We start from the raw sequence: 27,942 nt of genomic DNA on the forward strand, positions 1-27,942 counted from the left end.
TTCTTTTCGCTATTGTAAGAATTTTTTTTTAAAAGAAATATTATTATTTTAATTTCATGCATATTTTATTGGCTTGTGAATATGCCAATTTGATTGCATGTTTAATAGTTTTATTAAAATATGGGAGAGTAAAAGTGTGAGAGTAATTTTAATTTGATGCATATTTAAGTTCTTTATACAGAAATTATTAACATTTTTGTCTCTTTTAACATAATTTTTTTTCTTAAAGATTGACCACCATCATTTTTATATTATTATTTTTTTTTTTTTGTGGTAAGTAAGAATCAAAGTGTAAGAGGATGCGCTAAGAGTTGTAAGAAGCATTCAAAATCCCATACATCAACATCCAATATTCCAATTCCACCTCACCTCTTGGAGAAGAGTTCCAATGCAACAACAGTGCTTCCTATTCAAATAATCCTCAATGAAGCGGGATGCGAGGCGTCCATTCCTCTCAAGTTTATATTCTTCCATTCCTTCCATCACAGCATTGAGATAACTATTTCTTGTTTAACACAGATGGATAAGAAGACAAAACTGCCCTACTTAAGCGCACCTAAAGTTGGAATACACCTTTTCGACAAACTCACTATTTGCTTGTGTTTTAGACATTCCAAGCAAGGAGTGTGCTGTCGATAACCTCCATATTCAGCAATATTAAATTCTTCACGGTTTTTCCTTTTTAAAGGCAAGTGACAAGTTACATAGTTGAATTATATTTTACACTGATGATCCAGGCTTAATTATCAAAATGTGTGTGTTTGGCTGGGCTTTTTTCAATGACGCAATCATAGTGATGATTGCATGAAGTCTAATAATTACCTCTCACACTCTCCATCTTATAAATCCTCATTACCATGTTATAGATGTTATCCGGTCTCGAAATGATCTTGTGTCTGGACAAGTCTAAAGACAAGTCTTCACATGCCTCATGCCCCATAGAAGGCCCCTGCAATAGTTCTTTTGTTGTGGCAAAGCTTTTACTACCTCTGGTCTTTAATATAAGATCCCGTTTGACTTTTAGTTTGGTTCTAATTATAAGACCCCAATCCATTTTGTCTCTCATATTTATGCATTTTTTTCCAAGATAGTCCTTCTAATAATGATAGTTCTAACCAACACACTTAATTAGCAAGGATATTTTAGAAATGACAACATTTATTTGTTACAAATAACTAACTTAACTTACTTCCTTAATCTCCTCAAATTAGTCAATTAGGCCTTATAATTAGAACCGGAGGTAGTATATGCTAAAAATTCAACGATAAAGAGGACGAATATCAGACTGCATTCTTATTAAAAATATTTGGCCATATTAAATTTAGTTCTTAGTTTAAAAGACAGAACGAACAACAATTCCGGCAAATATAAATATGCTGGCCGGTGGCGTGGGAAAAAATCTGGGCAACGCCGTTACTCTTCTGAAATGTGATTTTTCTCCGAGCTCCCGTACTCCGATGTTCGTTTAAAATTATTCCCAAGATCAAATTATTGAATTAAAAAAAAAAAAAGCTAACAGTACGGCACGGCGGAGTATTTCCGTTGATTTTATAAACTCAAATTAAATTCTCGCTTTTCTTTGTACGCCATGGCGAAAACGACCTCCTTTCTTCCCTCCCCTTGTTCTGTTCTCTTTCCTCCTCACTTTCTTTCTCTAAAACAAGAAAGCATTCCTCTTTAAGTTTCAATTCATTTCCTTCTTTCTTCAACAAATTTCGCTGAGTTTGGCTTACGATTGTGGTTCCAATGGGACAGCAATCGTTGATCTACAGCTTCGTGGCGCGCGGCACCGTGATCCTTGCCGAGTACACTGAGTTCTCCGGTAACTTCACCGGCATTGCGTCTCAGTGCCTGCAGAAACTCCCCCCGTCCAGCAACAAATTCACCTACAACTGCGACGGGCACACATTCAACTACCTTGTCGATAATGGATTCAGTAATTCTCACTTTGTCTTCTTTTCTCTGTCTTTTGCTGATCTTCAGCTTTTCTTTTTCCTTTTTGATTTCCCATTACGGTGTTTATAAAATTCGTTTTTTTTTCTTCTGTTCATTTCTTGATGGGAATATAATTTATTACATGCGCGACATTGGTTCTGATTTTAATTGGGTTTAGATGTTTCAATGATCCAGTTGATGCCATTGAATTTCGTTAATGATCATTGGTCTCCCATTGTTGATGTTGTCTTGAGTTGTATGCACTTATTTGTTTTCACCGCCAGCATGGATAAAAGGCGAAGAAGCAATAAATTCAACTGAGCATTGAGTTGTTAGTTTGGTTGATGGAATTATAAGGAGGTGATTCAACCTATATATTGCACATGCGCTTCAATCACGAATTTCTCAAGTTGAAAATCTCAGTGGCCTGAAAGTGTAAAGGTTTTTATGAGCTTGGCGTAATCGTATAATCATCTTAATTACTTTAGGTTCCATGTTTATTTCAATTTTCTCTTGTATGGAAGAGGTATAATTTTATGTGATGCTGTGTTACATAGCGGAGTACAAGTTCAAAGTTGATGTTTCTCAGATATGATCTGTAACTGAATTCTGGTTTGCGAATTATTATACTTCTGATCGTTATATTTTACGTGTGGCATTAAATCATTACGTTTATACTTCTTCTTCTGATAATGCTGCAAGTGATAACTGATTCAAAATTGGCATTTGTCAAAAGTGAAGATTTGTATTGTATTGCTTTGTTCTATTTTCTTATCAATATAAAATTAAAATCATAAATTACATGATTTAAATTGTTGGTTTATATACATTGGTGATGAGCCTCTTGTACGTTTGTTCTTGACATGGTGTTTAAAATGTTTTTACCCTTGAAGCGTGTGGGATAATGTGCATGAGTATCTGAATATGGATGCCTTTTCTAAGACTTAAAACAATTTTGAAGATACTACAACTCATTATCGAACCATAAAGGTAATGAGATCCATTGGATAATTTGCTGTATCATAGTGCAATTTGATTAAATCATCAATTTCTCCCATATATAACCATTTTACCTGATCACCTGGCATTACTCTAAATCAGGATACTTACGAGATGTGAAACCAATCACAGATATGGTAACCATATTTATGCATATACGTATTGCAGTATTTTCTCAAAAAAAAAAGGGGTTAATATAATCTCTGTCACTGAAATTTGCTCTCATTTTGGTTTTGATTCCTCAAGTTTTAAATCATAGGTTTTAATCCCTCAAACTGCAAAATGATCCCAATTTTTATTGATTATAGGGACCAACGCTTTAAATAAAAAGAAATTTGAGGGACCAAAACCTATGGTTTAAAATTTGAGGGACCAAGACCAAAATAAGAACAAATTTGAAAGACTAAAGCTTGTATTAACCAGGAAAAAAAAAAAAACTCCTAATCTGATGCATATCTTTACATTAAAGAGTAACTCTATAATACTGATAATCATCTTCCAAAATTTTAAAAATCAAATTTGAAAACTGCGACCTAATCTTATGGGGGGTTTTCCCTCCTTGGTAGATTTTTTTTTCCCTCCTTATTTCTTTATCATCATAGATATTAACATCACAATGTCAGCCAACCTTTGTGATGCAAAATTCTATGTGGCTACGTTCTGTGCAGTGGGATGCCAAAAGATTCACATTGTTGGCTAGAAAACTTAATATGTCTTAAACTTTGTGTCTTCTTCAGGATGTGAACTTTCTTGGTCTTCTATGTGATCGTACCACTCCTAGTTGTTGTATGGGAAAATAAATAAGATATACCCTTGACGGATGCTTAGTTGAAACTTCCAATTCGAATTGGAATGTTTCAAATCAAGTGTAATGATTATCAAACAGGAAATTGGGAAATCTTTTCCTCTTGCCATTGAAGTTTTTTATGCGTTTGAGCTCTAAGCTTGGTCCAACTGTCATTTTGTTAAATGGTTTTTTGAGTTGTAATGCTTACTGTTCAAGAGGCTTTGTTTGCTGTCAAGTATTCTCAAACAAAACGAAAATGTCTACTAAGTCTTATCTGTCTAAGGTGTGCAACGATTCGGCATTTTATATTCCCTTTTCATACATGAGAACTCTGCTATACATTGTTGTGCACTTGTGTCAATTCACTTCATTAATTATGAAAAGAATGATTAAGGGCTAATTTAAATTCGTTTATTGTCTTTTGGTTACTCAATCCAATTATCTCAGTGAAAGTCTGAAACAAGCTATTCTTGTTTGCTTGTTGATAATTTGACGTGTACTAAAATTGTGGTGCTTTTGATTGTTTAGGTAGTTCTTTACTTTTTCTACTGAAATTACACTCATAATTTGTAGGAACTAATTTAATCTGTGGCACTGCTTGATGTAGCTTACTGTGTGGTTGCGGTTGAGTCTGTTGGCAGACAGATTCCGATTGCTTTCCTTGAACGTATCAAGGAGGAATTCTCCAAGAAATATGCTGGAGGAAAAGCTGCAACAGCTGCTGCTCGTAGCCTCAACAAAGAGTTTGGGTATTCACGTATAATGTATAGAAATGTAAATTTCTTTCATGAAATCCATAGTTATTAATTTTTTTTTTGTTTATGGGTTTAGATTCAAGTTGAAGGAGCAGATGCAGTACTGCATTGATCATCCGGAGGAGATCGACAAGCTTGCCAAAGTGAAAGCTCAGGTTTCTGAAGTGAAGGGAGTTATGATGGAAAATATTGAGAAGGTAAAAGCACCTATAATCTTTACAACTTCAAGGGCAACTTGCTCAAAAGTTAGAATTGTCTTTTTGTGGATGTTTAGCGAGCTGAAAGTGTTGTAATAAAATCCCTTCAATTAAATTTATGGTTAGCTGTAACATTTATAATTCTGTGTGTTCAGGTTCTCGACCGTGGGGAGAAGATTGAACTTTTGGTAGACAGAACTGAAAACCTTCGTTCTCAGGTATGTTATTGTTACTTATTGAGTAACTCGGCAATTTTGTGAAACTCTGAACTAGAGGATAATCTATTAAGAAATAGATTTCTTATTTACATTTATTATTGAATTTCTATTGGTGTTGCTAATTCTTAGTTGTAAAAAATTTATCATTATTATATATATTAATAATGAGATTAAATAAAGGGAAAATATAAACCAAAGTATGTTGAACTGTAGAACAATGAAAATGTGTGCAAGATTTTTCACCGTGCCTTTGTGCTTATATGCTTTATCAGTTATCAGTTCAATGATGGTTGTCACAGGGATGTTTAAATACAATTGAAGATGCATATGAGCCAGAAAACCAGTGAGCTGCGCAGCGAAGCTTCCCTTGGTTATGTTATTCAAAGTAGAAATCTAGGTTACAGAATATATAGTTATAGACTTATATAGCAAGCCTTATTTGATAATCCAATCCCACTAAACCAGGAAAAATAATTAACTAATCTGAAACAATAACAGAATTATGTGATATGAGGCCTAGTCCGTGACCCTCCCCATCAAGTTGGTGAATGGATGTTTGGCATTCCCATCTTGCTTCTCAGTAAGTCTTCAAACTTCACCCTTGGCAGGGCTTTAGTTAAAATATCTGCAACTTGGCTCGGAGTAGCGATGCAGCTCAAATTGCCTAATCCTAAATCAAGTTTCTCCTTTATGAATTTGCTACCCAGCCCCACATGTTTTGTCCTTGAAAGAAATTATATGTGATTCATATAAATCATGCGGTTGCTTGGTTTAATCTCGATTTGTTGTTTACTCGTTTTTTCCCCCCTTAAAATCTTTATCTATTTTGGTTTGGCTAATGAATATCTATGGTTTTGCAGGCTCAAGATTTTAGGCAGCAGGGAACCAAGATTAGGAGAAAGATGTGGTTCCAGAATATGAAGGTAAAATTAATAGTTCTTGCCATCATAGTTCTCCTCATTTTCGTTATCGTCTTTTCTGTATGCGGTGGCTTCAAGTGTGGGAAATGAGTCTTTTTTCTTCCTACATACTGTTTTTTCCTCTTCCTTATTTTTAACTTTTAGTTTTTTAAATACTTTCCTTTAACTCGTCTGGTATGGTGGTCTCTATTATTGTAAGACATTGCCTGTATAGTTTGCAGTAATTATTAATTATTAGTTCCAGAGTTTCAATTTTAGTTTCAACTCCACACTAAAGCTTAATTAATTCGCCACTCAATTTTTCGTACTCAAGTTAAATATACGAATCGATCTATGGGCAAGGCTCTAAACAATTAAATAAAGCTCCCTTGGTAAAATGGCGTACTCTATGTTCCGCTTTTTGATCATTAGATCATCGTCATCATTCTATTATACACAGCGTATAAGTATGACATTATCAGCACGCAAGCTGATCTCTAAAAGAAGAAATCTCCTCAAAAATTGGGAGTCTCTTGGATCTAAGTGGGCCCCATTCACTCATAAGCCGCTCCAGTCCTTTGATAAAATCATCATCCAGGCCCAAAAGGTCTGGCAACTGTGGGCCCGGTAGCTTGGACCTCAACTCTACTAATAGATCTTCGGCCCGTTTCCTCGACTTACCATCTTCTGACCCGGGAACATTGCCTAGAATTACTTCTTCGAGAATCACTTGAGCTTCTTCATATCGAGCCTGTCTCATGAGACACAGGCCCAGGTTACAAGCCTTGTTGCAATCTGGATCAATCATTTGGGCTTTCCTGTATACAACCTCCGCCATCATGTAGTTCTTCTTTTGCATGTAGGCCCAGCCCAAATTTCCCTGTGTCATGCCACGTCATTTGTGTCAACTTTCACAACTTATCCATCATGCGTGATGAATTAATGTGTTTCTAATCATGAACTAGACTATGGATCCGTGATTGCACAAAATTTGAAATCCACCGTACTATTTCAGGTTTTGACCTATAAATTTTATATTAATACTCCCTTCCGTTCCTTCTATAGTATCTCCGGTTCTAATTAGAAGAATAAGTAATTATAGATGACAGACGAGGTCTTATAATTAGGAGCAGAGGTAGTATTTATCTAAATCATGGAGATCAATAAACATGCAAATATTATAAGTTTTTTCCCCATGTTTATTATGAGGGAGAGTCTAGGAGAGAGAAAAGGGAAATGAATGAATGATGTTTGGACAAATGAGATAATAAATACATTAAATATTAAAATAAATAATTAATGAGAAAAAATAAAAAATTAGACAAAAATTTGAAACATCTTGTAAATATTTCCTATAAATAATGACAAGATGAAAATAGTAGTTGTTTCCTACAAAAATGACCGACGGAGTACCGATGATTGATGATTTTTGTGAGCTGGGACTCAGATTATATTAAACATTGATAATCTGATTGGATACGTAACATTGATGCCAACTAAAAAAATGTCAACACGCTCGAGGAACCTAAAAATTAGGATGAATCAACTTTTCTTTTACCCAAAAAAAAAAAAAAAGGCGAAGACTAGAGGGCAGGAATTGAAGAATGAATACCAGTAATCTGGAAGTTTCTTGCTTGATGGAAACTTGGAACTTCTTGCCATGAGATCGTGCTGTCTTTGTGGGTTTACCATTGAAAGCCTCGCCTTGGTATATCATTTTCAGCTTCCTCTTTAACAACTCTATTTGCTCGTCAACTTTTCCACATTTCTACCATTAAACAACAATCTCACAATGAAATACAATGATATATACTTCAGGAATTCTGCCTCCTTTCAGAAATTCTTAATCACTCTACCTCTAAAATATAAGCCATCCAGACATGAATTATACTATATGCGACGCCAACCTTTCCAGGAGTCCATAAAATATAAAACTAGATGTTAGGAAGGAACGCTTATATTTCTTTGGGAGAATTACAATGAGATCCCAAGCAAATAAAACAATTGAAAAATAAATATCAGAAGTTGTCATTCTTACTATTATTATAAACTGTTGAGATTGTTATTAAGACTTTTTAGTAATTATTTCTCAGGACTTAGATTATAATTCCTCCTATTTCTTTCCATACCTACTGGCTTCAAATTGAGAAGCCCACAGATGCATTATATTAACGAGTTTTCATCGACCCATTTCTTACACTAACTATACATGCATGGACTGCTTTTTTTTTTTTTTTTTTAAATCACTGTTGGGGGGGTGTCTACTCATAATTAATTGAATCAGCCAATTTGTTTGGACACAAAATTCACTTTCAGAAATTTTCTTCGACTCGTGGCAGTCGCTGGAAAAGGACAAAAATGATCGAAAAGGGAGAAGAATAGAATGAAATTGAAGCAGTAGAAGTATAGTACCTTGTACAGATCGATGAGTACATTATCAAGTGACTCTTGGGATTGTTTGGAACAAAGGCTTCTAAAAGACTTGATGGCTTCGATGGCTTCGTCGGCTCTATTCAGTTGTTTCATCACTACAGCCATGTCCTTCAATGCACTGTCCACTTTGTCTCCGGCATTTATTGCCCCCCAGAACAATACTATTGCCCCTTCCGGATCCTTATCCACCAACTGCGCATATCGTCATGTTAATTATTGTTTATACAAGTTATTACGATATCTCAAATTAAATAATACTAACTCTGTTGTTCATGAAAACAAAATCCAGTGAAAACACCATTGCTTTTCACAGCAATACCAAATCTTAGGAGTACTAAATAGCGCGTTACTTAGATTGATGAGCCTCAACATATAAGGATGGAAGAATTCAAGAACCACTCGGTGATTTATTTCTTGTTAGTTTCTAATCAATTGTGAAACGGCAAAGCAGAAAGTAAAAGTAATGTGACAAAATTCAACTCAAACTTCTCGCCTTTTTTTAAACACATGAAGTATAAATTGAGAGGGGGAATGATCGGGTGGAAGAATTTATTAACCACCAGTTGATGACATTTTTGTTTGTTTGTTTCTTCCTCCTTAAAATAGAAAAGAAGTAGAAGTAGAATAAAACGGGAACCAGTTTCAGCTAAAAGTTCACTTATTTCGAAGAAGTAAAAAAGGAAAGAAGGAAGGAGGAAAGTCAATAATATTCAACTAAATTGTCATATAATTCATGATAAACAAAGAAGTTTATTTATGGTGGCAGGATTAACCATGGATAAATCATATAGAGAGCGAACTACAATCTCAGATCATTGAATACTAATTCATCCATGGATGTACAGTGCAACTGACAACTCAATCATCGAAGAAGAAGAAGAAGAAGGAAAGGCATGGAGTAAAGGAAGATTATGAGGGGGAAGATCTATGGAAGAAAGAGTGGTAGGAGAATGTTGAAGAATTAAAAAGGGAAGGAACCTGAGCATGCTTGGCTCTGACATAAGGGCTATCTCCATAAGGAACCTTATGAAGAACGTGGTAAAGATGGTCCTTCTTCCCTTTCGAGACCATGCTCTTGGTATCGCACACACTTTCTTCCATTCGCTCCGCCCGGTGGCTCAATCTCTCTGAAACAGGAGGAGGAGGAGATGCAAAATAGAACAATTCGAGTTCAAGTCTTAGCGGTGACGGTGATCGCTGAAGATGAGAAAAGGAAGGGAGAGTACAGAGCAGGGAAAGAGAAATGATGTCATGGGATTTTGGGGATCCCGTAAACTCTGAACCTGGCCTTCTTGGCGTCCCCCTTCATTCCCACAGATCAACAACCAATCAACGGCTCCTGTCCCAGTATCTCTTTTCCTTAGGGGGACACGTGTCCACCTTTGATTGCACCCTCTCACAGAACAGGGGCCTTTTGAGCCAAATTATCGAATTACCCTCCCCACAATTGCTGGCGCGTTGGTCAAGCGCGCGCGTAAGTTTAACCGTCCGGCCCGTCCGACTCATCGGAACGCTGGAAGCAGGGGCAGCGCCTTCCTCCAGGATCCGCTTGGCGCGAGGGATTTAGAGGGAAGGGCCTTCCCTTACATGCTCTCACTAAAACACCCTTAAATTTATAAAAATTAGTTTGGCTAAAATATATATTTAGTCTTTTAATTTTGTTTAAGGTTTTAATTTGGTCTTTGATCTTTAAAAAGCATATATTTGATCATTTAACCCTAAAATTATTAGATTTCAATGATAATTTTTTGTAACAATCATGGATTTTTTGAAAATTAAATTTAATATGTTAGTATTTGAGAATATTTTATTAACATTTAATATCTCAATGTTATCATTTTTTTAAAAAATTTTAGGGTTAAAGGACTAAAAGTATACTTTTTAAAGTTAAGGGATCAAATCAAAACCTTGTATAAAATTAAAGGGCCAAATATATATTTTAGCCAATTATTTTTTGTGATGTTGACTTGGTTATGAATTAATCTCTATCACCTTAACTATTTAAAGTTTTGGTCCCTATATTTTAAATGATTAAAATTAGAGTCGAGCAACGTTTCAAAATATTTTCTCATGTGTATCTAGTATTTTAAAGTACTTTGAGGTACATCTAGTACTGCAAAATATTTTTTAGGTGTGTCTAGCATCCTAAAATATATTTTTTTGACTTAGTGCTGATGCACAAAAAAATATTTTTGGATGCTAGATGCATGTAAAAAAAATATTTTGAGATACTGGATGCACCAAAAAATACTTCATGGTGCTGGATCTAAAAAATACTTTAAAATGCTAATGTACCACAAAATATTTTAGGGTACTAAATGTACTCGAGAAAATACTTCAAGATACTATATGCATTACAAAATATTTTAGAGTATTGAATGTATTAGAAAAAATACTTCAGAGTGTTCGATATTCCTTAACTCTTAAAATTATAGGAATTAACTTACGTCGAATTTAGGGTTAGTAATACGTGCAGGTTGGCTTGTAGCGGGTTGAACCCATATGGGTTGAGTTGAAAATGCTTGTTTGAAGGAGAAAGCCAACCCTAACTAGTCAAGGTGGGTTGGTAGGTTGGGTCGCCAACTAGCTAATACTTATTTACTTTTTTTTTAATTTTTTTTACTTTTTTATATTTTTTCTTATACAATGTCCCAAAAAAATATAATAAGATTTTATTTTTCTTGAAACATGTGATTGAAATATCAAATAAATTATATAGGTATATTTTTAATTTTTTAGATAGTATATGATATATAATAATATAATTATAATGATTAAAAAATTGAAAAAAAATAAATGCGGGCTGTAGGTTGCAAGCTTGAAGGTAAGGGTTAAAAAGAATCATTTACTGACGGTTGGACCTACGGGTTCAACTCATATTATTAGGTCTAATCGAATTAATATTTATGAACTAAGCTAGAACAAGTTAAAATTTAAGGACTAAGTTGTAATTAGTTAAAATTTAAGGATTAATTTAGAAGTGAATCAAATTGTCTTGACTCTCTTCCATTTGCTCTCCCACCACAGGGTGGTGGGTGGAGAAAGAGAAAGCAAGGCAAAGCAGCATATTGCAATTAGTTAAAATTTAAGGATTAATTTAAAAGTAAATCAAATTGTCTTGACTCTCTTCCATTTGCTCTGCCACCACAGGATGGCGGGTGGAGGAAGAGAAAGCAAGGCAAAGGCAATAGAGAACTTTTTTTTTTTTTGTTAATGCATAGGTATTTTTTTATTGAAAACAATCGTATTCAAAATACTGTCGGGTATTAAATATAAATACTTCTCTGAATAAGAATTTTAATATTGATTTGTCACGGTATGAGAAATTAATTCCCCCCACTAGACTTACCCTTTGAGGGAAGTAGAGAGCTTTTACTAGCCAAGGTAGAAGACGAGTCAATGAATTGAAGTGGCCCGCTCTTCCATCTATGCTCTCTCTAGCTCATCAGTCACATTCACAAATTCTATCACTATCGAATTGCTCGAGGCCTTTCATATTTTCTTAGTTAATTCTACAATATCAGATACTTGTTATTGATCATTTAATAAAACATAAATTCTTTTAAGATTTTGTTACGAGTTCACCCTTTCTTCGTTCATTTATTGAACTTCTGAGTTTGACAAGTTTGGGTTGAGAAGATCAAAGTGACTGGAAGAACTAACGGTACATCGTGAATGAGTTATGCAAAGAAAAAGAATTATTAGAAAAGGGTAAAAAGGTATGAAACCCAACGGAAATCAAATATATTAATTCTTAACTGAGATGTATTGATTATTGCGAGGGAGTGGTATTTACGGGGAGTATAACTGTATAAACATGCAGCATAGGTGCAGAAAACGGTACACCTACGCTGTAAGACAAATAATATGTTATTCTCATTGGCCACCATTTTTATGTATTATGAGCAGGATAGTTGATCCGTGAGAGTGAGGGGAGTGATCTGTTCAAAGATGGGAAGCCTTCTGGATGTGCACGCGTGGGACCGCCAAAGAGGAAGTAGTTGGTCAATTCCTTGGACAAAGGCGTCAGCAGATATTGCGGATTTCAATTCCGTCATCAGTTGGTGGGCTCTTTGCCTGGACTTGCCGTCGGCTGCGGCGGTGATGACTTCCTCAAGAACACATTGGGCCTCCTCGTATCGGCCCTGCCTCATGAGGCACTGCCCCAAATTGCAGGCCCTGTTCCCGTCTGCCTCTATCATCTGCGCCTTCTTAAACACGGCCTCCGCCATCACGTAGTTCCCCTTCTGCATGTAGGCCCACCCCAAGTTTCCCTGCTCCCAGTCAGCCAGTAAATTAGCTTCACTGTGATGAACATATGACATATGCATGGAAAGTACTAATTCATTAAGGGAGGGCCACCGTACCAGTAATCGGGCAGTTTCTTGCGTGATGGAAACTTGGAATTTCTTGCCGTGAGAGCGAGCAGTTTTTGTGGGCTTGCCGTCGAAGGCCTGGCCTTGGTATATTAATCTCAATTTTCTCTTGAGCAGTCGTATCTGCTCCTCTGTTCTTCCGCATTTCTGGCATGCACGGATTGATGAATAAGGGAAGGGATTGGCGTGAGAGGGATGGAGAGATATCGATACATACCTTGTAGAGGTCGATGAGGAGATTGTCGAGTGAGTGCTGGGAACGGGGAGAACAAAGGGATCTGAAGGATTGGATGGCGTCAATGGCTTCCTGGGCTCTGTCTAACTGCTTCATCACCACCGCCATGTCCTTGAGAGCACTCCCAACTCTGTCCCCCGCTCTTATTGCCTCCCTGAACCATGCTATGGCCCCTTCTGCGTCCTTCTCCACCAGCTTCATTCACACCCATGCATGTTATGCCTCTTTAGCTTCTTCACATGTACTGATTATGAATTATCAAGGCATATATATGTATATATGAAGAAACGCTAAAGTAATAGTCAAGGCAGGGTGAGTGGATGATGGAGTACTATATATGTTTCGTTGAGAAGCAAATAAGCGGAGATCAGATTGCGCTGAAAAGTCAAATTTATTGTTGTTTGTGGCTAATTAAACCCTAATTAAAGAAAGCATGGAGATAAATACCTGAGCATGCTTGGCCCTGACATAAGGAGTATCTCCATAAGGAAGCTTGTGAATAACATGGAAAAGGTCGTGTTTGGGGCTCCTGCCCTTCTTCCCGCGTTCTCTCATTGAGAGCGTCCGACACAGATTACATTGGCAAGGGCAAAAGCATTTATACCCCGACATCTGAATGAATGTGGATGCAAACTCCGCCCACATTCCTCTGCCTTCTCCACTCATGCCACGTGTGTTTCACTGCTATTACAATTAACCCCCTTGTGTTTACGGAATATGGCTCCATAAAAGCGTCATCATCACCCTGTTGAGGAGAAACATGATGGAATTAATGACACTCGAGTTCATTGTATCAACTTAATTATGATTTCAAACCAGAACATTTTAAAATTTTACCCAAGAAGCAAGGCCTCTTAATAATTAAATAAACCAAATGAAGTTGCTTAACTGCCATTTCTCATAAAATATTTCTTGTGCTTGAAAACAATCAGCTGCAAATAACATTGTATAATCAGCAGTAAACTGTGAAAGATCAGTGTTAAATCAATTTCTACAATTATATGTATTGAACGTCACTCTTTTAGAATTTGGTATTAGAATGTGAAAATTCTGCAACTGATATTCCAGCTAATAATTGAGGACATTAGTTTTTCATTGTTTTCATAAAAATTTTATATTTTATTAGCATATTTAAATATTTTAATTATAGACTACAATTAAATGAGCACTATATTGATCCTGATCAAGGATCCGTACAAGGAAACTGAATTTAGAAAGAAGAGAGGCAAGGTGAATGAAAGCGACGTGGGTTGGGAATATTCATAAGCGAACCTGGTCAGGAATCCGGGTTGGATTCGCTAGGATGCCTTGACTGCGCTAATCAAAGTGGCGGCACTTCAGTCTTTCCTTTTAAATTTTCCTTTTTATAAAATTAAAAGAATTAATAGGTCTAAAAATAAATAGCCTAGTGCCAAAATGCCGTACTAAATGTAATATCTACTCGCCAAATTCACAGAGGCCAATAAAGTTAGTTGTGTAATCATTTAATATGGGTCGGAGAAAAAAAAAATCATTAAATACGAATATATGTAAAAATATATTATAAAACATTCTAAAATTCCAAATGAAGCATTATAAAAAGGACAAAAGCTTAAAATAAATTATGTACCATGTTTGAAGATAATGGGATTATTTCTTATTTTCAATCACATTATAAATATATTTACAAATATGGAAACCGGAAATTGAAATTCGATCGGCTTTAATTTTTCAATTAACTTATTGTGTTTATTATACCAGGTGCCCTCATGTATTCAAGAATATCTGATTAGTGCTTACTGCTAGTGCTATGGACTCAACTCTAATTTAGTGTTTAAATTACTCCTCAACCCATTTTGTAGTGTAAAATCATACTATAAAATAGATTTTATATTTATAACTGAGGAAATATAACCATAATTAATGATGATTACGGACAAACCAGTTCCTTTTAACAATAAGTTAATGTACACCATTTTTGGTAAACTAGTCACGGTTTTAGTACACAGCCAAATTACCATGATATCATTATTATTATCAGATTTTTCCTTCAACATTGTGTTCTCATTCCTAATGACCTATTTTCAAGATAAAAAAAAATCAGACCGAACCAGCTGGTTTAACCTGAAAATCAGTAAATCAGACTGAAATCCGATATGATTTGCTTACTAAACCGGGTATGGAATGAATCAATAACAATCTGACTAAACCAATAAAAACCGGTTTTAAACCGGGTAACCGGCGGCTAGATTGTGTTATTGGTTTTTTTTTGGATTGCCTCCCAAGTCCCAACAGAGGAAGAAGAGGTGAAATAAGAACTACAAAAAAAACATATCAGATCTGAAGGAAGAAGGACGTCCAAAATTGAGGAGGAGAAAGAAGTTAAGAAGGACGAGACGGAGAGGAAAAAAAAAAGAGGAGCTTGCCGATCATTTCTTGGAGGTAAAGAGCCACGTCCTTGTTGGTTTTGCTTTCTGAACCCCATCGTCCATCAAAGAAGAAGGAAAAGTGCAGAGTTTGAACTTGAAGAGAGCCGGTGGAAGAAGAAACAAATGAAATAGAAAAATTGAAAAAGGAAAAAGAGGAGAAAGAGACGAAATGTACTGCCTTGAAAGAACAAAATAAAAAACTGGTCTGAATTCCCTATTAGACTCTATTTTGCAGGCTCAATGTAATTTTTTTTCCCTATTTTTTTGGTTTTTCAAAGCCTCATGTTTGATTTGATTGTTTATCTCTCATGATATGCCCAAAAAAAATAAAAAGAACGTCTGGAAGAGGTAAAGGATGTTTTTTATATTACTTTCATTAAAAAATTTATATAACCAAATAAAAACTTTTACATCAAATATAATATTTTGAATTTTAGTGATTAAAAATTGCAAAGATAAATATTTTTAATATTGTTGTATTTTGTTGTTTGTTGTAATTAAATTATTGTTATATTTTCTCATATTTTGTTATAAATAATTATTAATGTTGCTATGTTTTATTATTATCAATTAAATTATATTATTTTAATATAACTGGCCTAACTCCGGTCTAACCTCAGTGTAACCACTAGCCCTTAAACTATTTCTTCAACTGATTTAATATCCCGTTTGGTTTTTTGTTTCTTACCTATTTTCAATCTCTGTATTTATATCCCTAGAGTTATCTTTGTTAGCTCAGTTAGTGTGCGTGTGGGTGTGATTTGGCCCAAAGTTCGTGTGCACATATGGTTGGTTAAAAGAAACCTTCATAAGCACAAGTGATGTTTTTTAGATGATTTATGATGGAGAAGGTGCGGAATTCTACAAGGAAGATTTGCCCTTGGAAACAATAGCTTTGGCGTTGCATTCACCACAAGTTTCGTCCTAGGTTCAAGTTTTCGTAGTATTCAAATCCAAATTTAATAGAGTCCCAAAAAATCCAAATTTAATATAACGGTTAAACTACCAAGGCGTTACACCACTGCAGTCTTTGCATTTGCTCTTTCTTCACATGGCATCAACATAAATTGCACCCCAGACAGGTGGGGCACTTACGGCTCAGGCATCCGTCATGAAAGATTGGACATTCAGGAAAGGATCATATATAGAAACTGAAGATAAATACAAATATGGTGTAGGAAACCATTTAGTTGAAATGAATTGCAGCAAACATCAGAACTAGACGCTTTCCAGCTAAAAAAGAGATGCGCAAAACCTTGCCCATATCAACTTAATCACTAGACAACATAAACTACTGCTTAATAATGCAGGATCATGAGCCAAATCACACTATCAACATGGTATTCTGATAACAATTCACGCACCGGGCAAGCATTTAGAAGGAACGGAAAGAAAATCAACTAACATCATGCCTGGTTGCCACCACCCCTTGAAGAACGTCCTCCCATTCGTCCTCGACCACGGCTATAACCCCTGCCTCCACCTCTTCCTCTTTCATAACCAGTACCTCTTTCATAACCAGTACCTGTGAATCGCATACGGATCATCACTACTGCGAGACTGAACAAACATGTATACATATAGATCCCACAAATGCAGTTTTCTCATATTTAGAGGGGTGGCTTCTGGTGAAACAAACATGTATACATATAGATCCCACAATTTCACACACACACACACACACACACACACAAAAGTGGAAAATCCAGCCTAAGAGAGCCACACACACACACACACAAAAAGTGGAAAATCCAGCCTAAGAGAGCAGTTTTTTTGCCCACTGAATGTCATAATTTTGAATTCAGAGATATAGGATGTACAATCAAGATAAGCTTACCACGATAACCCCAACCTCTTCCTCTCCCACCACCACGGCCCCGATTTGAATATCCACCATTATCTGCCAAGAAATGACACATGAAAACCAAGATATATACCAGGCTATGAAACAAATAATAGCAAATAAGGAACAAAATTTCATGTCAAAATCCATACCTTGGTAATTTCCATATCCACCCTGGTAATACCCATACCCGCCTTGATAATTTCCATAACTACCTTGATAATTTCCACCTTGATAGCCATATCCACCCCTTCCCCATCCTCTTCCTCTCCCTCTTCCTCGACCCCGGCCTCGACCATATGAGTCTGAAGAAAAGGATAATGTGTCTATGATATGTATACAAGAAACTTTAACGCTCAACTACGTTCTTGCAATTCTAATAGGTCACCTTCATTTACAGCATTATATGGACCACGTAATGGTTTTGGCTGTTGTTGCTGATAATTGAATTGCGGCTTTGATTGCTCCACATTATACGGAGCTTGGTACCTGTGGAGAAAGCCAGAGACAGCATCCTAACGATGTCAAATCCATATATCCAGAAGCTTACAAGCTATGCTTGAAAATTAGATCCAACAGGCCATTATAGCAGGAAATATGTATATTCTTTTTTGCGATATACTATAGCAGCAAATTTTGAGTGAAAAGGAGCATAATTGGGTATATGAGACTACAAGTCCTTGAACTACCTACCCTGGAGAGTTTTTGTCTAACTCTCTAGTTGATAAGGTGATTGAGATCATAGAGACATGGCGAGTCATCTCCACGCTGCATCAAACACTAATGTTCAACGACTTCTGATATAAAATTAAGAGAAAAACAGAGTGCATGCACTCTGAAGTCTGAATCTTTAAACTCAAGAGTCAATAATTATATCTTACGGTACAAGACCCTCTTCAATGGGTTCCCACACATCCGTTATGCTTACTGAGCTGATTGCAGTATCTTGATGCAGCCGGGGAATCCTCTTCTGTTTAGGACAGAAATACAGCCAGAATGAGAACAATATGAATCCCAAGATATCCAGTATTTTGAGGAGTTTGACATGTTTTGCTTTCTGAGAACAATTTGGGTGACTGGCCAGGCGACTTCCCATATGTTTCCCCATCATGACTGCATGCTATATTTTCTAGACCTCTTGCCACAGGATATAGACACCCATGCCATTCCATGTATTTTTATTTTTTTAATACAATCTCTGATACCTAGTTCTATCAAGTCAAATTTAAGAATTTTGGACTCCTAGGATAGCACTCCCAACATAATTTTTGCCTTGCCATCTAATTTTTGCATGCTTTTACACGGTCTACTCTTTTCCTTGGTCACAAATGCTTTTCTCTGTTGCATCAAAATAACATTGTGTGGGTGCTGGGGGGTGGGTCTTCAGAAGAAGACGAACCTTTAAAATCTCGGCAATGGCAACTGTCTTGCTGATTGCCTGTCCCATTGCCTTCAAGACAATCTCTCTTACATGTTTTTCCTGAAGTGAAAAATTCATCAATAACAAAGTAGGCAATTACTAACAGGAGAGACTACGATATTATATCACTCAGAAAAAAACAACAGAAAAAATGTTATCATATGTGACAAGGTTATTTATAAATCAGATCAAAGAAAACTTCCATCAATTAAAATCAATCAACACCAAGCTACTTCCCAACAAAGAAATGTCCCCAGTATATTATGAAATATGAATGTTATCATGCAAAATGGCAACTTAGGGAGAAAAAAATTTTCAAAGGTAAATGCACACATGAAAACGAACCCAAAAAACAAAACGGTTGTCCCTCTTAAATAAAGCTGCTTCATCTAGATTCACAGTTCACTCAGTAACATAGGGCAATATAATGGAAAATCTAGCTCCTCCTACGCCACAAGGAGCACATAAGTGTAAGAAGTGCAGACTATCAATATTGCCAGATACAGTTCAGATGCAAGTCACTGCAACTTGCATCTTAGGCACCCTCTTAACCATGCTGCCCACTCAACTTGTCTTAAAAACACACTGCAGTTTGACATAGTGCAAGACATGTTCATGAAAGAACAACAGCCAGTGAAATATCTCATCGCGGATTTGGATGGGATTGCTTCAACTCTTAAATAGAAATCATGAAGGTAAGAAGTAGGATGGCCCCAGTGAATCTAGTTTTTGCTGCAAAAGGTTGACTAAATTTTACAAAATGAGACACAAACGGTAGAGAAATACACAACCAAGTAGTTAAATGGGAATAAAAATGCATCTACCTATCCACAAATCTCAGGTACCAGTTTTGAGGGCTTATAGTAATAATTGAGGGGAAAACGTAAGGACGTCACTCCTGTAGAGATTCGATCAGTCCATTGATTAAAATTAAAACAGCACTACGCAAGCAACGTAAAAAGGAAACAAACGACCCTTACCCACCAGAAGGAGAGACAGTTACTACCAAAAAAGAAAAGAGGTGTTACCAATAGTCTTAACGGTGCAAATCGGATTGTTAACCAACGGCCTTCATTATTCAGTGAACAGATGGGAATGTAGATGGACTGTATCAATCTATAGACCAAATCGAAATAGGGTTTGAAGGGGAAAACAAAAAAACAAAAGGCGTTACAAATAGCCCTAACGGCTAAAATGGCATCAATAACGAACAACTATTCCTCATTCAATGAACCTAAGGAACGCAGATTGACATGTCACAATCAATAAATCGAAACGAATATATCGAGTAGAACAAGAAGAGGGGAGGAATTCACGCACATAGGAACTATATCAGTCCATTGTTCAAAACCAATAGACAATTCTGCTAGCCATGTAACCAAAAAAAAAAAATCTTAAACATAGATGAATAGAGGTACTACTCAAAAACAAAAGAAATCACAGCAGGTAATCACAACTAAAGTAGGACTAGCAGCGTACATTAATCACTGATCAAGAAATCCACCGGAATGCAGATAAATTGAATCAACATACAATCCAAAAGGGAAGGAAATGAAACCCGAAAACACGGGGAAAAGCAAAGGAGATTAACCTAAAGCAAAAGAAAAGGGAACAAATAAAGGATACCTGGAGAAGAGAGGTGGCATAGCTGATGTAGTTTCTGATAGCGCCTTGGGTGGTGATTCGGATCTCGTTCTCGTTTATCGGCGATTCGGGTTTTGGCTTCTCAACCTTCTGGTACCTATCCATGGCTTCCGGAATCGGAAGAGAGAGAGGGGGGAAGAGGTGAAAACCCTAACCTTAAAACCCTAGTTGATAGCAAAGTAAAGGGCTCTAAAACCTCAGCGTGCTTTCTATAGTTTCTCAAGAGCCTCAGTAGGAACCAACTTTTAAAATGGCACCTCTGAATCTGGGAATCGGAATTCCTCGTTGCAGCGCGTGCAATCCACCAACCGCTCGGATCTGACTGCCTGCATGACTCAATCTTATCTATATATACACATACATATATATATATATATATACTCTTCGGTCCTTATTATAAGACCCATTTGACTTTTTATTTGGTCCTAATTATAAGACCCAATCCTTTTCTCTCTTATATTTATGTATTTTTTTCCAAGATAATCCTTCTAATAATGATAGTTTTAGCCAATATACTTAATTAGCAAGGATATTTTAGGAATAACTTATTTATTTATAACCAACTTAACTTACTCCTTAATCTCCTCAAATAAGTCAATTGGGTCTTATAATTAGGACCGGAGGAGTATATATGTATATAGGTACTGTCTAATTAAAAATATTAACTGAGATAAATTTAATTTTTATTTTGGTACATTCTCATATTCTTTTTTTTAAGCCTTAAATCCTTATATTATTTTTGGACCAGAAAAATCCTAATGTGTTATGTGTTATGAATATAATAATATCTTTATGGATATCTATATATCTTTTATTATCTTCTATATCTCCTATCATCTCCAATATCTCATATTATTTTTATATCTTATAATTATCTCTTATTATTATGTAATCTGCAGATTCTATCAAAAATATAAAGTTATACCTATAAATAGAGGTTATGTATCATGTATTCACCATCCTTGAATGAAATGAGAAATACTCATGTCTTTTATTCTCCCTTAGTTTTATAACAAATTATCAACACGAAACTACTGTAACCAAGGTATATATGATATATCTTTCATCCTCAATATAACTTCAGAGCATCACCTCTATAAGTTTTTGTTCTAGAGTATCATTTGCTCTATTCAAATGAAAATATCTCAAACATCATATATATGGTGTTTTGAAGTATTCATATTTGTAATCGCCCTTTTAGGATAATCGAGCCATTACATAGAATTGAAAAGATCTTCTATTGATGCTTTATATATCAGATTTCATAGCTAAGATTGAAGATTTCACTTTACATTTTAGAGCTATAATTTAATTTTGACGGGGATATTATACCTTTCAAACTACTTGTGATGGGAGAAATTTTTTTTTTCTTTGTTCCTCTGTAATCTGACGTCACTATTTTAATAGAACTTGAAGTTTCAATCGATACTTGCAATCTTTTTATGATTTTGATTTTCTATCTCCTTGAAATTAAATGGCCAGAAGCCATATAACTCTGACTTCTCATTCTTTTCAGATTAAATGGTTACAAGTCATATAGCATTGATTTTCTATATTACAGTTAGAAGCTATACACTTTTGATTTTCTATCTTATGATCAGAAATCATATATATTTGATTTTTTATTTTATTAAATAGCTTGAAGCCATAATACAACAAGTAAAATTGCCTCTTCACCCAAAATTCAAATAAATTAAACTATTTATCAATTATAAATATTTGCATTTACTTTTCCGAACTTCAGACCCCATATTAGACAAATATAAGATAATGTTTGAGACAGATGCAATTTTATTTTGTGCACGTTAAATATTAAACTCGGAATTTAGAATATATAAAACTCAATATACAATGCTCACGGTTTATAAACAATTCATGAATAGATTTTTTTTTTTTATCCATTGTATATACAGAGAGAGAGGGTGGGGCTATAGAGTGACAATTGAATTACGATAAATTAATATTCATTAATTTTCTACAAAATAGATTGTTTACATAAGGTTTATTGTGAAAATTAATAAGAATTTGTGAATTATTAAATTGAATTTGTTAATTTTTTAAGTATATCTTGAACAATAACAAAAGCGTTATTGAATAGTGCAACTTTATTACAAGAGTTTCGTTGTGAATTTAAAAAAATGTGGCTTTAAAATTGCATTGTTTAGTAAACCTTTGTTGTTATTCAATCACAATACATGCTAAGAAATTATCATATTCAATTTAACAATTCTCAGGTTCTCACTATTTATTCACAACAAAACTTTTGCAATAAAGTTGCGTTCTCCAATGAGTTCATGATGTAATTCAATCAAAAGACATAATTAGCAATTGACAAGTTTAATTTAGCAATGGAAAAATCCCATAAAATGCCCTCAACATTTGTAAAACCCAAATTAGTTACCTCAATAATACCAATCCAAGTCAAGCTATAGGTGTTAAATTGGGATTTTGGAATGATGTTAATTGACCACTGTGCCCTCTAGTTAATTCTTTCCCCTCCTATTCTTTTTCTGATTTCTCTCTCCCATCCTCACTCTTTCTCTCTTCCTCTCACAACAACCTCACCATCAACCTGCCAGATTAACTCTCTCCCCTCCTTACTATTTCTCTCTCCCTCTCCCACCTTCCTTTCGTTGTTCCTTCCCCATAGCTAGCAATGGCACATATCCAAAGAAGACGATCCAAACCTCATCGGTGCCAGAACTTCAAAGCACACATTGTCAAAAACAAAGGCAAAGGTCGAATGATAATGAGCTCTTTTGGTTCCCAAATGGTGGAACTCATTCATATCGGCGTAAGGGTCCTAAAGCTGCACGTAATAGTTAATCATAGTTTGAGCTTGTTGCTTATAGTTACCCTCAAACATGGATTTGTTTCAATCAAAATCCATGGCTTCCTTTTTCTCTAGCTGCTTCTTGTCATCTCCGTCATCCTCTCTGATGCAGAAAAGACTCTAAGGTAGCTTCTAAGAGTCACCAATCGATTTTGTTGTAGGATAGAATCAACAAACTGGAAATATTCCTTTTGTTGTTCATGTTGGAACCAGAATTTATCTCAGAATACAAGTTGTAGAAGAATGAATAATCATCTTGATGATTAAGAAATAGGAAGGAGCGCCTAATCTCCATAAAGATTAGCTGGTCTTTATTGTTTTTGGGTTTGCCTAAGCTGTGCTCTAAGGAATCATTAAGATGATGAAGATATATATATGTATAAATATATAACGAAGTGAGTTTGCAAATCTAAACGCCTTGTTGAAGATGGTGTGGTCTAATTGACGGAAACTTTGACTCATTCTTTTGTGACAAAAAAAAAAAGGGTTAAAGCTTTGAAGTTGCTTGAACAAAGAAAAAATCAACAAAGTGGTAGCACTAGTCCAAGCAGTGAGCAAGATTGTTGTTGGTTGGATTATGTGATGATAATATATGAATTAGGTGTTTACTACTTTATTAAACTTTTTGACAACTATGTATCTGGTGCTTACTTATATTTGAAAAACACCACTTGAATTATGTAATGTTTATTGGTTAACAACACTTTTATACGTATTCACTACAAGTAATGTGGAAAATTTGTAACGAAGCGCACCAATTGCCATCACATAAATAGATTAACAACTTTGTTAGGCTAGTTGACGACTTTTTCAAATAAATTAACAACACTTTTTTTATGTATAAAAACAAATAATTAGAAAAATTCAGTACAACTTTGTTGGGTGCATTGCCAACTTTTCCAAATAGATTGACAATACTTTTATATATATCAACAACAAGTAATTAAGAAATTTTATTACAGGGCAAACTAATTGGCAAACTTGGGCAAATTAATTGCTGCCAACTAGTTAGAACCATTGACTACTCTTTTAAATATATTGACAACAATTATATATATTGACAACAAGTAATCAACAAAATTCATTATAGGTTAAACCAATTGAGAAACTTTGACAAATCACATGTTGTCCCTTTATTAAGTGTGTTGACAACTTTTTCATATCAATTGACAATACATTTATACAAATAGACTATTCTAACTTATTTTCTGTATTATCTTTCCTTTTGTCAATTTATCAAGGGCATGCTTTTTTTTTTTTGCCAACATTTGAAAAGAGCAAATCAATACCCCTGTTTTGATATGAGATCCTGCTTTTCACTAATATTGATATGAAATTTTATATATTTAAGGGTTTTTTTTAATCTTTTTCCCTTCAATAATTCACAAGTTCTCATTAATTATTCACAACAAAATTTTTATGCAAAATTGGTATTCTTCAAACCTGTAATTACAAGGTAAATTTAGACATTAACAAGTTAAATTTAACTATTCACAAATCCCTATTAGTTATTTACAACAAAAAGTTTTGTACTAAAATTGCCATGGGCGCTAGCATTAAAGATCAACAAGTTGCCAGCTGAGATGGCATCAAGGGACGGTGAAAAAAGAGGTGGCTTTGAAAAAAAAAACAAATTGGGGGGCAATGTTGTAAACATAAAACATTCACAAAATCCCAAATTAATTACCTGGGGGTGTTGGACTTCCCTACTTTTTATGCCAATCGAGATAAAACTCTTATTATGTACTCTCTTCTGGTCCTATTTATAGAGTAGATAGAGAAGATTTTTTTAGTCATATTTATAAGTCACTTCATTAAATTTTTACCATGAATGTACCATATTATCTTTTATTTATTATAGTGTAGGTAGCTTTTTTTTTTTTGAAAGGAGTATATATTAAATAGGGGTAAAGTTGAAAAGTTGTTATATTTTAACAAAGAGTTAATGTAGTTTAAGATTTTTCTTGATCTGTGTAAAACATGTTAGAAGTGCCTTATAAATAGGACCAGATGAGTACTTGCTTTCTATATTTTAACATTATTTTTAAAACTATAGTTTTGTTTGTATTCAAACATTTCTTAAATTGACTTAAGAATATTTAGTTGATCAATTTGAAATTTTAGTATCCTAAAACTATGTTTGGATACCCCAATAATCACTTTTCAGAAATACTTTTTCGCAAATCGAGATAAATTTCTCAATCTATTTACTTCGTATACCGTAAAAGCATTTCTACAACTATGATTTTAATCTTACCCAAACATCTTTTAAGATGGATTTCCAAACAAAAACTAGAGCAAATTTGAAGAATGGCATCAAAATTTCTTGCCTTTTACTTGGTCATCTGTGGCGCGAATGCCAACTGCCAAGAGCCTCAACGCGCACCATGATTCACGACGGAATAGGATTGGAATTCCCAAAAAAGCCACACAGCCAAGCCTTGTTAAAATCCAATCGCATGTTGTTTCTGTCCACTACGAGGGCATTGAAACTTGCCGAGTGGGGACGGTTCAACGCGTCTCTCCGGACCTGGCTTCTCTCCGCCACCAGATCTCCTCCTCTGCCCAAAACACAAAACGAGGTGCCGAATGCTGCTTTTTTTTTCATCTTTTATTTTGAAGGTTTTTTTAGTAACATTTGATATTCCAAAATAATTTTTAGTATAGTTAACACATAAAAAGATTTTTTAGAAGCACTTTGCATTTTAAACTAATTTTTTTATACTCAGCATCCTAAAATTTTTTTTTAATACCATCTAGGATGTTATAATAATTTTTAGTACACTTAGCAACCTAAAATAATTTTTGATACTCTTAGCAAGCTAGAACATTTCTTTCAGGAGCCTCTTGAATGGCCAAAAAAAAAACTCAGCATCCTAGAATATTTTTTCAGTAGTATACAATATCCTACAATAATTTTTGAGATACTAAACACCCTAAAATATTTTTTTCAAAAGCATCCAATACGTTTAGTGGTGTACTCAACACACTAAAATATTTTTTCAAGAGCATCTAATGTCCTAAGATAATTTTTGTTACACTGAACATCATCAAATATTTTTAGTTACATCCAATATCATAAATTAGTTTTTACCTAAAAAGTATTTTTGAAGTAGCAAATAGTGTCCTGGATTTAGGGTGCTTTTCTACTAAGAAATATATTTTAGGATACTGATGTTACTAAAAAAATATTTTAAGGTAAATATTGGATACTGAATGCTATTGAAAAATATTCTAGTATGTTAAGTATAAAAAAATTATTTTAGGATGCAAGATGTTGTTGGAAATTGTGCCCTAGGGGCCAATCATTGTGTTATGAACATTGTTGATTTATGAATTTATTAATTATATTATCATATTATTTGCATGTTTACTGTGATGACTATCATTGGATAACTCATGATTTATCCTAAATGTCCCTGGTCGGTCATCTATGTGGGAGCAGAGATGAAATAAGACCAGTATGACTTTAAAGATATATAGAGATGTAAATTAAAGTCATAGGCACATGTAAGAGTACAAGGTATTGGACCGACCCGCTATGAGAGAGCTGTATGGGTTAAGTCATAAGCTTCTCTCATATACAAACCATGTCACTGTGCCCTTTGACCTGAGATCATCATGGATTCTTACATGAGAAACGCTCAGCTTTGACCTAGTCAAAAGTCACTTTTGACCGAGTGATCATAAAGACTATGTTCAGGCTTAGTGGTTTTTCATACGGAGGAATGTGAATGGTCAAGATGGAATTTGTCCCTCACATTCGTAGAGAGATATTACTGGGCCCCTCGATGAGTAAGTCTGAGAAATGTATGGCCATACTATAATGGAAAGGTAGTTCCGTTTCTATACTCAGACTACTCAGGGATCGAGAAAGTAACGGTTATGAATAGGAGGATGACGTTCTTCATGCCTCATCCATGACCAAAATGTCGTGTGACAAAAGGGACGTGATATGGTTGTATGAAAGGTTATATCGTTCAACGATCCTCATATGATTTGGGTAGTCGTAATGTCTTGCTAGAGACCGCTTACGACTTGTGAGTCATTATAGTTAATGACCCACTGCCAACTTCATATAGGCCTACAGGGTCGCACACAAAATAGCCCAACACTAGTTACGATGTCCAGATTCAATGAATAATATAGGGTGGATGTGTGTATATATATATATAAATTCGTATATATATATACATATTATATAAATATAAGAGATATTAATTGTTATATTTAATTTATAAGGATAAATTAGATCTATATAAATTAATTCCGTCATATCTTTATTTTGAATTAAATAAATAGGTGAATTAAATCTGTGAGACGGATTTAATATAAACCATATTTATTTAATTGTTCTCTTATCTAATTAGGCAATATTTGATATTGTATTAATTTCGGAATTAATTTAGGATTAATTTTAAAATTAAATATCATTCATAATACCTATAGCATCCTATATATATGATATTAGGAGCTAGGGTTTTGGGTATGAGAGTAAAAGCACTTGCAGATAAGAGACGGCCAAAAATAGAGAAGGGAGGATGGATTCTTCGAAAAACCCTAGACGGACAAAGGCGCTAGCACGTCGTTCGTGGTTGGAAAGTTGTTCGTGTGGATACCAGTAGAGGAAGCCGACCAAAGTTGTCGACTTCGAGCGATAAAAGAGGCGAGCAGAGACATCCTGAATGGCGGAATCCTCGAGCCGCCAAGAAACCAAACATCGAAGGTAATAATACTTCTTACTACTTGACTTAAACACAATCGGTAGATCCGAGCAAGGGATTGAAAATTTTAAAATTTATCTTCCGTTGCGCGTCTTTCAATTCCCACAGATGTTTCTAAAAAATCTTTTAGTGTGGTAAGTGTACTAAAAATTATTTTAAAACACTCCATCCTATTGAAAAAAAAAATACTTCAAAACAAAAACAAAAAACAAAAATCAACTCCCCTCAGTTTGCAT

At 34.9% G+C, this 27,942-nt stretch overlaps 4 protein-coding genes across 6 annotated transcripts; 1 reads left to right on the top strand and 3 right to left on the bottom strand.

Annotated features, from left to right (window-relative positions):
• Positions 1–1,639: 1,639 nt before the first annotated feature.
• On the top strand, positions 1,640–6,029 carry LOC114752330 (vesicle-associated membrane protein 722-like). Its single transcript, XM_028941064.1, has 5 exons — positions 1,640–1,936; positions 4,329–4,470; positions 4,553–4,673; positions 4,829–4,891; positions 5,752–6,029. The coding sequence occupies exons 1-5, from the start codon at positions 1,747–1,749 to the stop codon at positions 5,899–5,901; spliced, it is 666 nt and encodes a 221-aa protein (XP_028796897.1). The 5' UTR covers positions 1,640–1,746; the 3' UTR covers positions 5,902–6,029.
• Positions 6,030–6,234: 205 nt separating this feature from the next.
• LOC114752331 (protein SULFUR DEFICIENCY-INDUCED 1) lies at positions 6,235–9,515 on the bottom strand. The gene is made up of 4 exons (XM_028941065.1): positions 9,202–9,515; positions 8,203–8,415; positions 7,403–7,558; positions 6,235–6,670 (listed from the first exon to the last, which is right to left on the bottom strand). The coding sequence occupies exons 1-4, from the start codon at positions 9,322–9,324 to the stop codon at positions 6,269–6,271; spliced, it is 894 nt and encodes a 297-aa protein (XP_028796898.1). The 5' UTR covers positions 9,325–9,515; the 3' UTR covers positions 6,235–6,268.
• A 2,485-nt stretch (positions 9,516–12,000) lies between these two features.
• On the bottom strand, positions 12,001–13,389 carry LOC114752342 (protein SULFUR DEFICIENCY-INDUCED 1-like). The gene is made up of 4 exons (XM_028941083.1): positions 13,282–13,389; positions 12,817–13,029; positions 12,591–12,746; positions 12,001–12,497 (listed from the first exon to the last, which is right to left on the bottom strand). The coding sequence occupies exons 1-4, from the start codon at positions 13,387–13,389 to the stop codon at positions 12,123–12,125; spliced, it is 852 nt and encodes a 283-aa protein (XP_028796916.1). The 3' UTR covers positions 12,001–12,122.
• Positions 13,390–16,368: 2,979 nt separating this feature from the next.
• LOC114752326 (ribonuclease P protein subunit p25-like protein) lies at positions 16,369–20,341 on the bottom strand. 3 transcript variants are annotated; one of them, XM_028941059.1, is made up of 8 exons: positions 20,132–20,341; positions 18,485–18,565; positions 17,967–18,055; positions 17,779–17,853; positions 17,474–17,574; positions 17,301–17,390; positions 17,080–17,142; positions 16,369–16,749 (listed from the first exon to the last, which is right to left on the bottom strand). In XM_028941059.1, the coding sequence occupies exons 1-8, from the start codon at positions 20,252–20,254 to the stop codon at positions 16,649–16,651; spliced, it is 723 nt and encodes a 240-aa protein (XP_028796892.1). In that variant the 5' UTR covers positions 20,255–20,341; the 3' UTR covers positions 16,369–16,648. The 3 variants fall into 3 exon arrangements, with proteins under 3 accessions (XP_028796892.1, XP_028796890.1, XP_028796891.1); XM_028941057.1 differs by having other exon boundaries at positions 16,369–16,767; positions 17,238–17,390; XM_028941058.1 differs by having other exon boundaries at positions 17,238–17,390; positions 20,132–20,340.
• Between the last annotated feature and the right edge of the window lie 7,601 nt (positions 20,342–27,942).

Source organism: Neltuma alba, unplaced genomic scaffold (genome assembly GCF_004799145.2).
Source record: "Neltuma alba isolate B1F8T4 unplaced genomic scaffold, ASM479914v2 tig00007337_pilon, whole genome shotgun sequence".
In the NCBI taxonomy this organism is placed as follows: domain Eukaryota; kingdom Viridiplantae; phylum Streptophyta; class Magnoliopsida; order Fabales; family Fabaceae; genus Neltuma; species Neltuma alba.

Bases quoted from the DNA above. Each gene is read 5' to 3' on its own strand.
- LOC114752330 (XM_028941064.1), top strand. From the start codon at position 1,747: ATGGGACAGCAATCGTTGATCTACAGCTTCGTGGCGCGCGGCACCGTG. The intron at 4,471-4,552 runs GTATTCACGTAT...TTATGGGTTTAG, and splicing joins AGCCTCAACAAAGAGTTTGG to ATTCAAGTTGAAGGAGCAGA. The intron at 4,892-5,751 runs GTATGTTATTGT...ATGGTTTTGCAG, and splicing joins CTGAAAACCTTCGTTCTCAG to GCTCAAGATTTTAGGCAGCA.
- LOC114752331 (XM_028941065.1), bottom strand. From the start codon at position 9,324: ATGGAAGAAAGTGTGTGCGATACCAAGAGCATGGTCTCGAAAGGGAAG. The intron at 8,416-9,201 runs GTTCCTTCCCTT...CGATATGCGCAG, and splicing joins TCAGAGCCAAGCATGCTCAG to TTGGTGGATAAGGATCCGGA. The intron at 6,671-7,402 runs GTATTCATTCTT...GGCATGACACAG, and splicing joins AAGAAACTTCCAGATTACTG to GGAAATTTGGGCTGGGCCTA.
- LOC114752342 (XM_028941083.1), bottom strand. From the start codon at position 13,389: ATGAGAGAACGCGGGAAGAAGGGCAGGAGCCCCAAACACGACCTTTTC. The intron at 13,030-13,281 runs GTATTTATCTCC...GTGTGAATGAAG, and splicing joins TCAGGGCCAAGCATGCTCAG to CTGGTGGAGAAGGACGCAGA. The intron at 12,747-12,816 runs GTATGTATCGAT...CGTGCATGCCAG, and splicing joins TCCTCATCGACCTCTACAAG to AAATGCGGAAGAACAGAGGA.
- LOC114752326 (XM_028941057.1), bottom strand. From the start codon at position 20,254: ATGGATAGGTACCAGAAGGTTGAGAAGCCAAAACCCGAATCGCCGATA. The intron at 17,575-17,778 runs GTAGGTAGTTCA...CTTTCTCCACAG, and splicing joins TTAGACAAAAACTCTCCAGG to GTACCAAGCTCCGTATAATG. The intron at 16,768-17,079 runs GTAAGCTTATCT...TGCGATTCACAG, and splicing joins AAGAGGTTGGGGTTATCGTG to GTACTGGTTATGAAAGAGGT.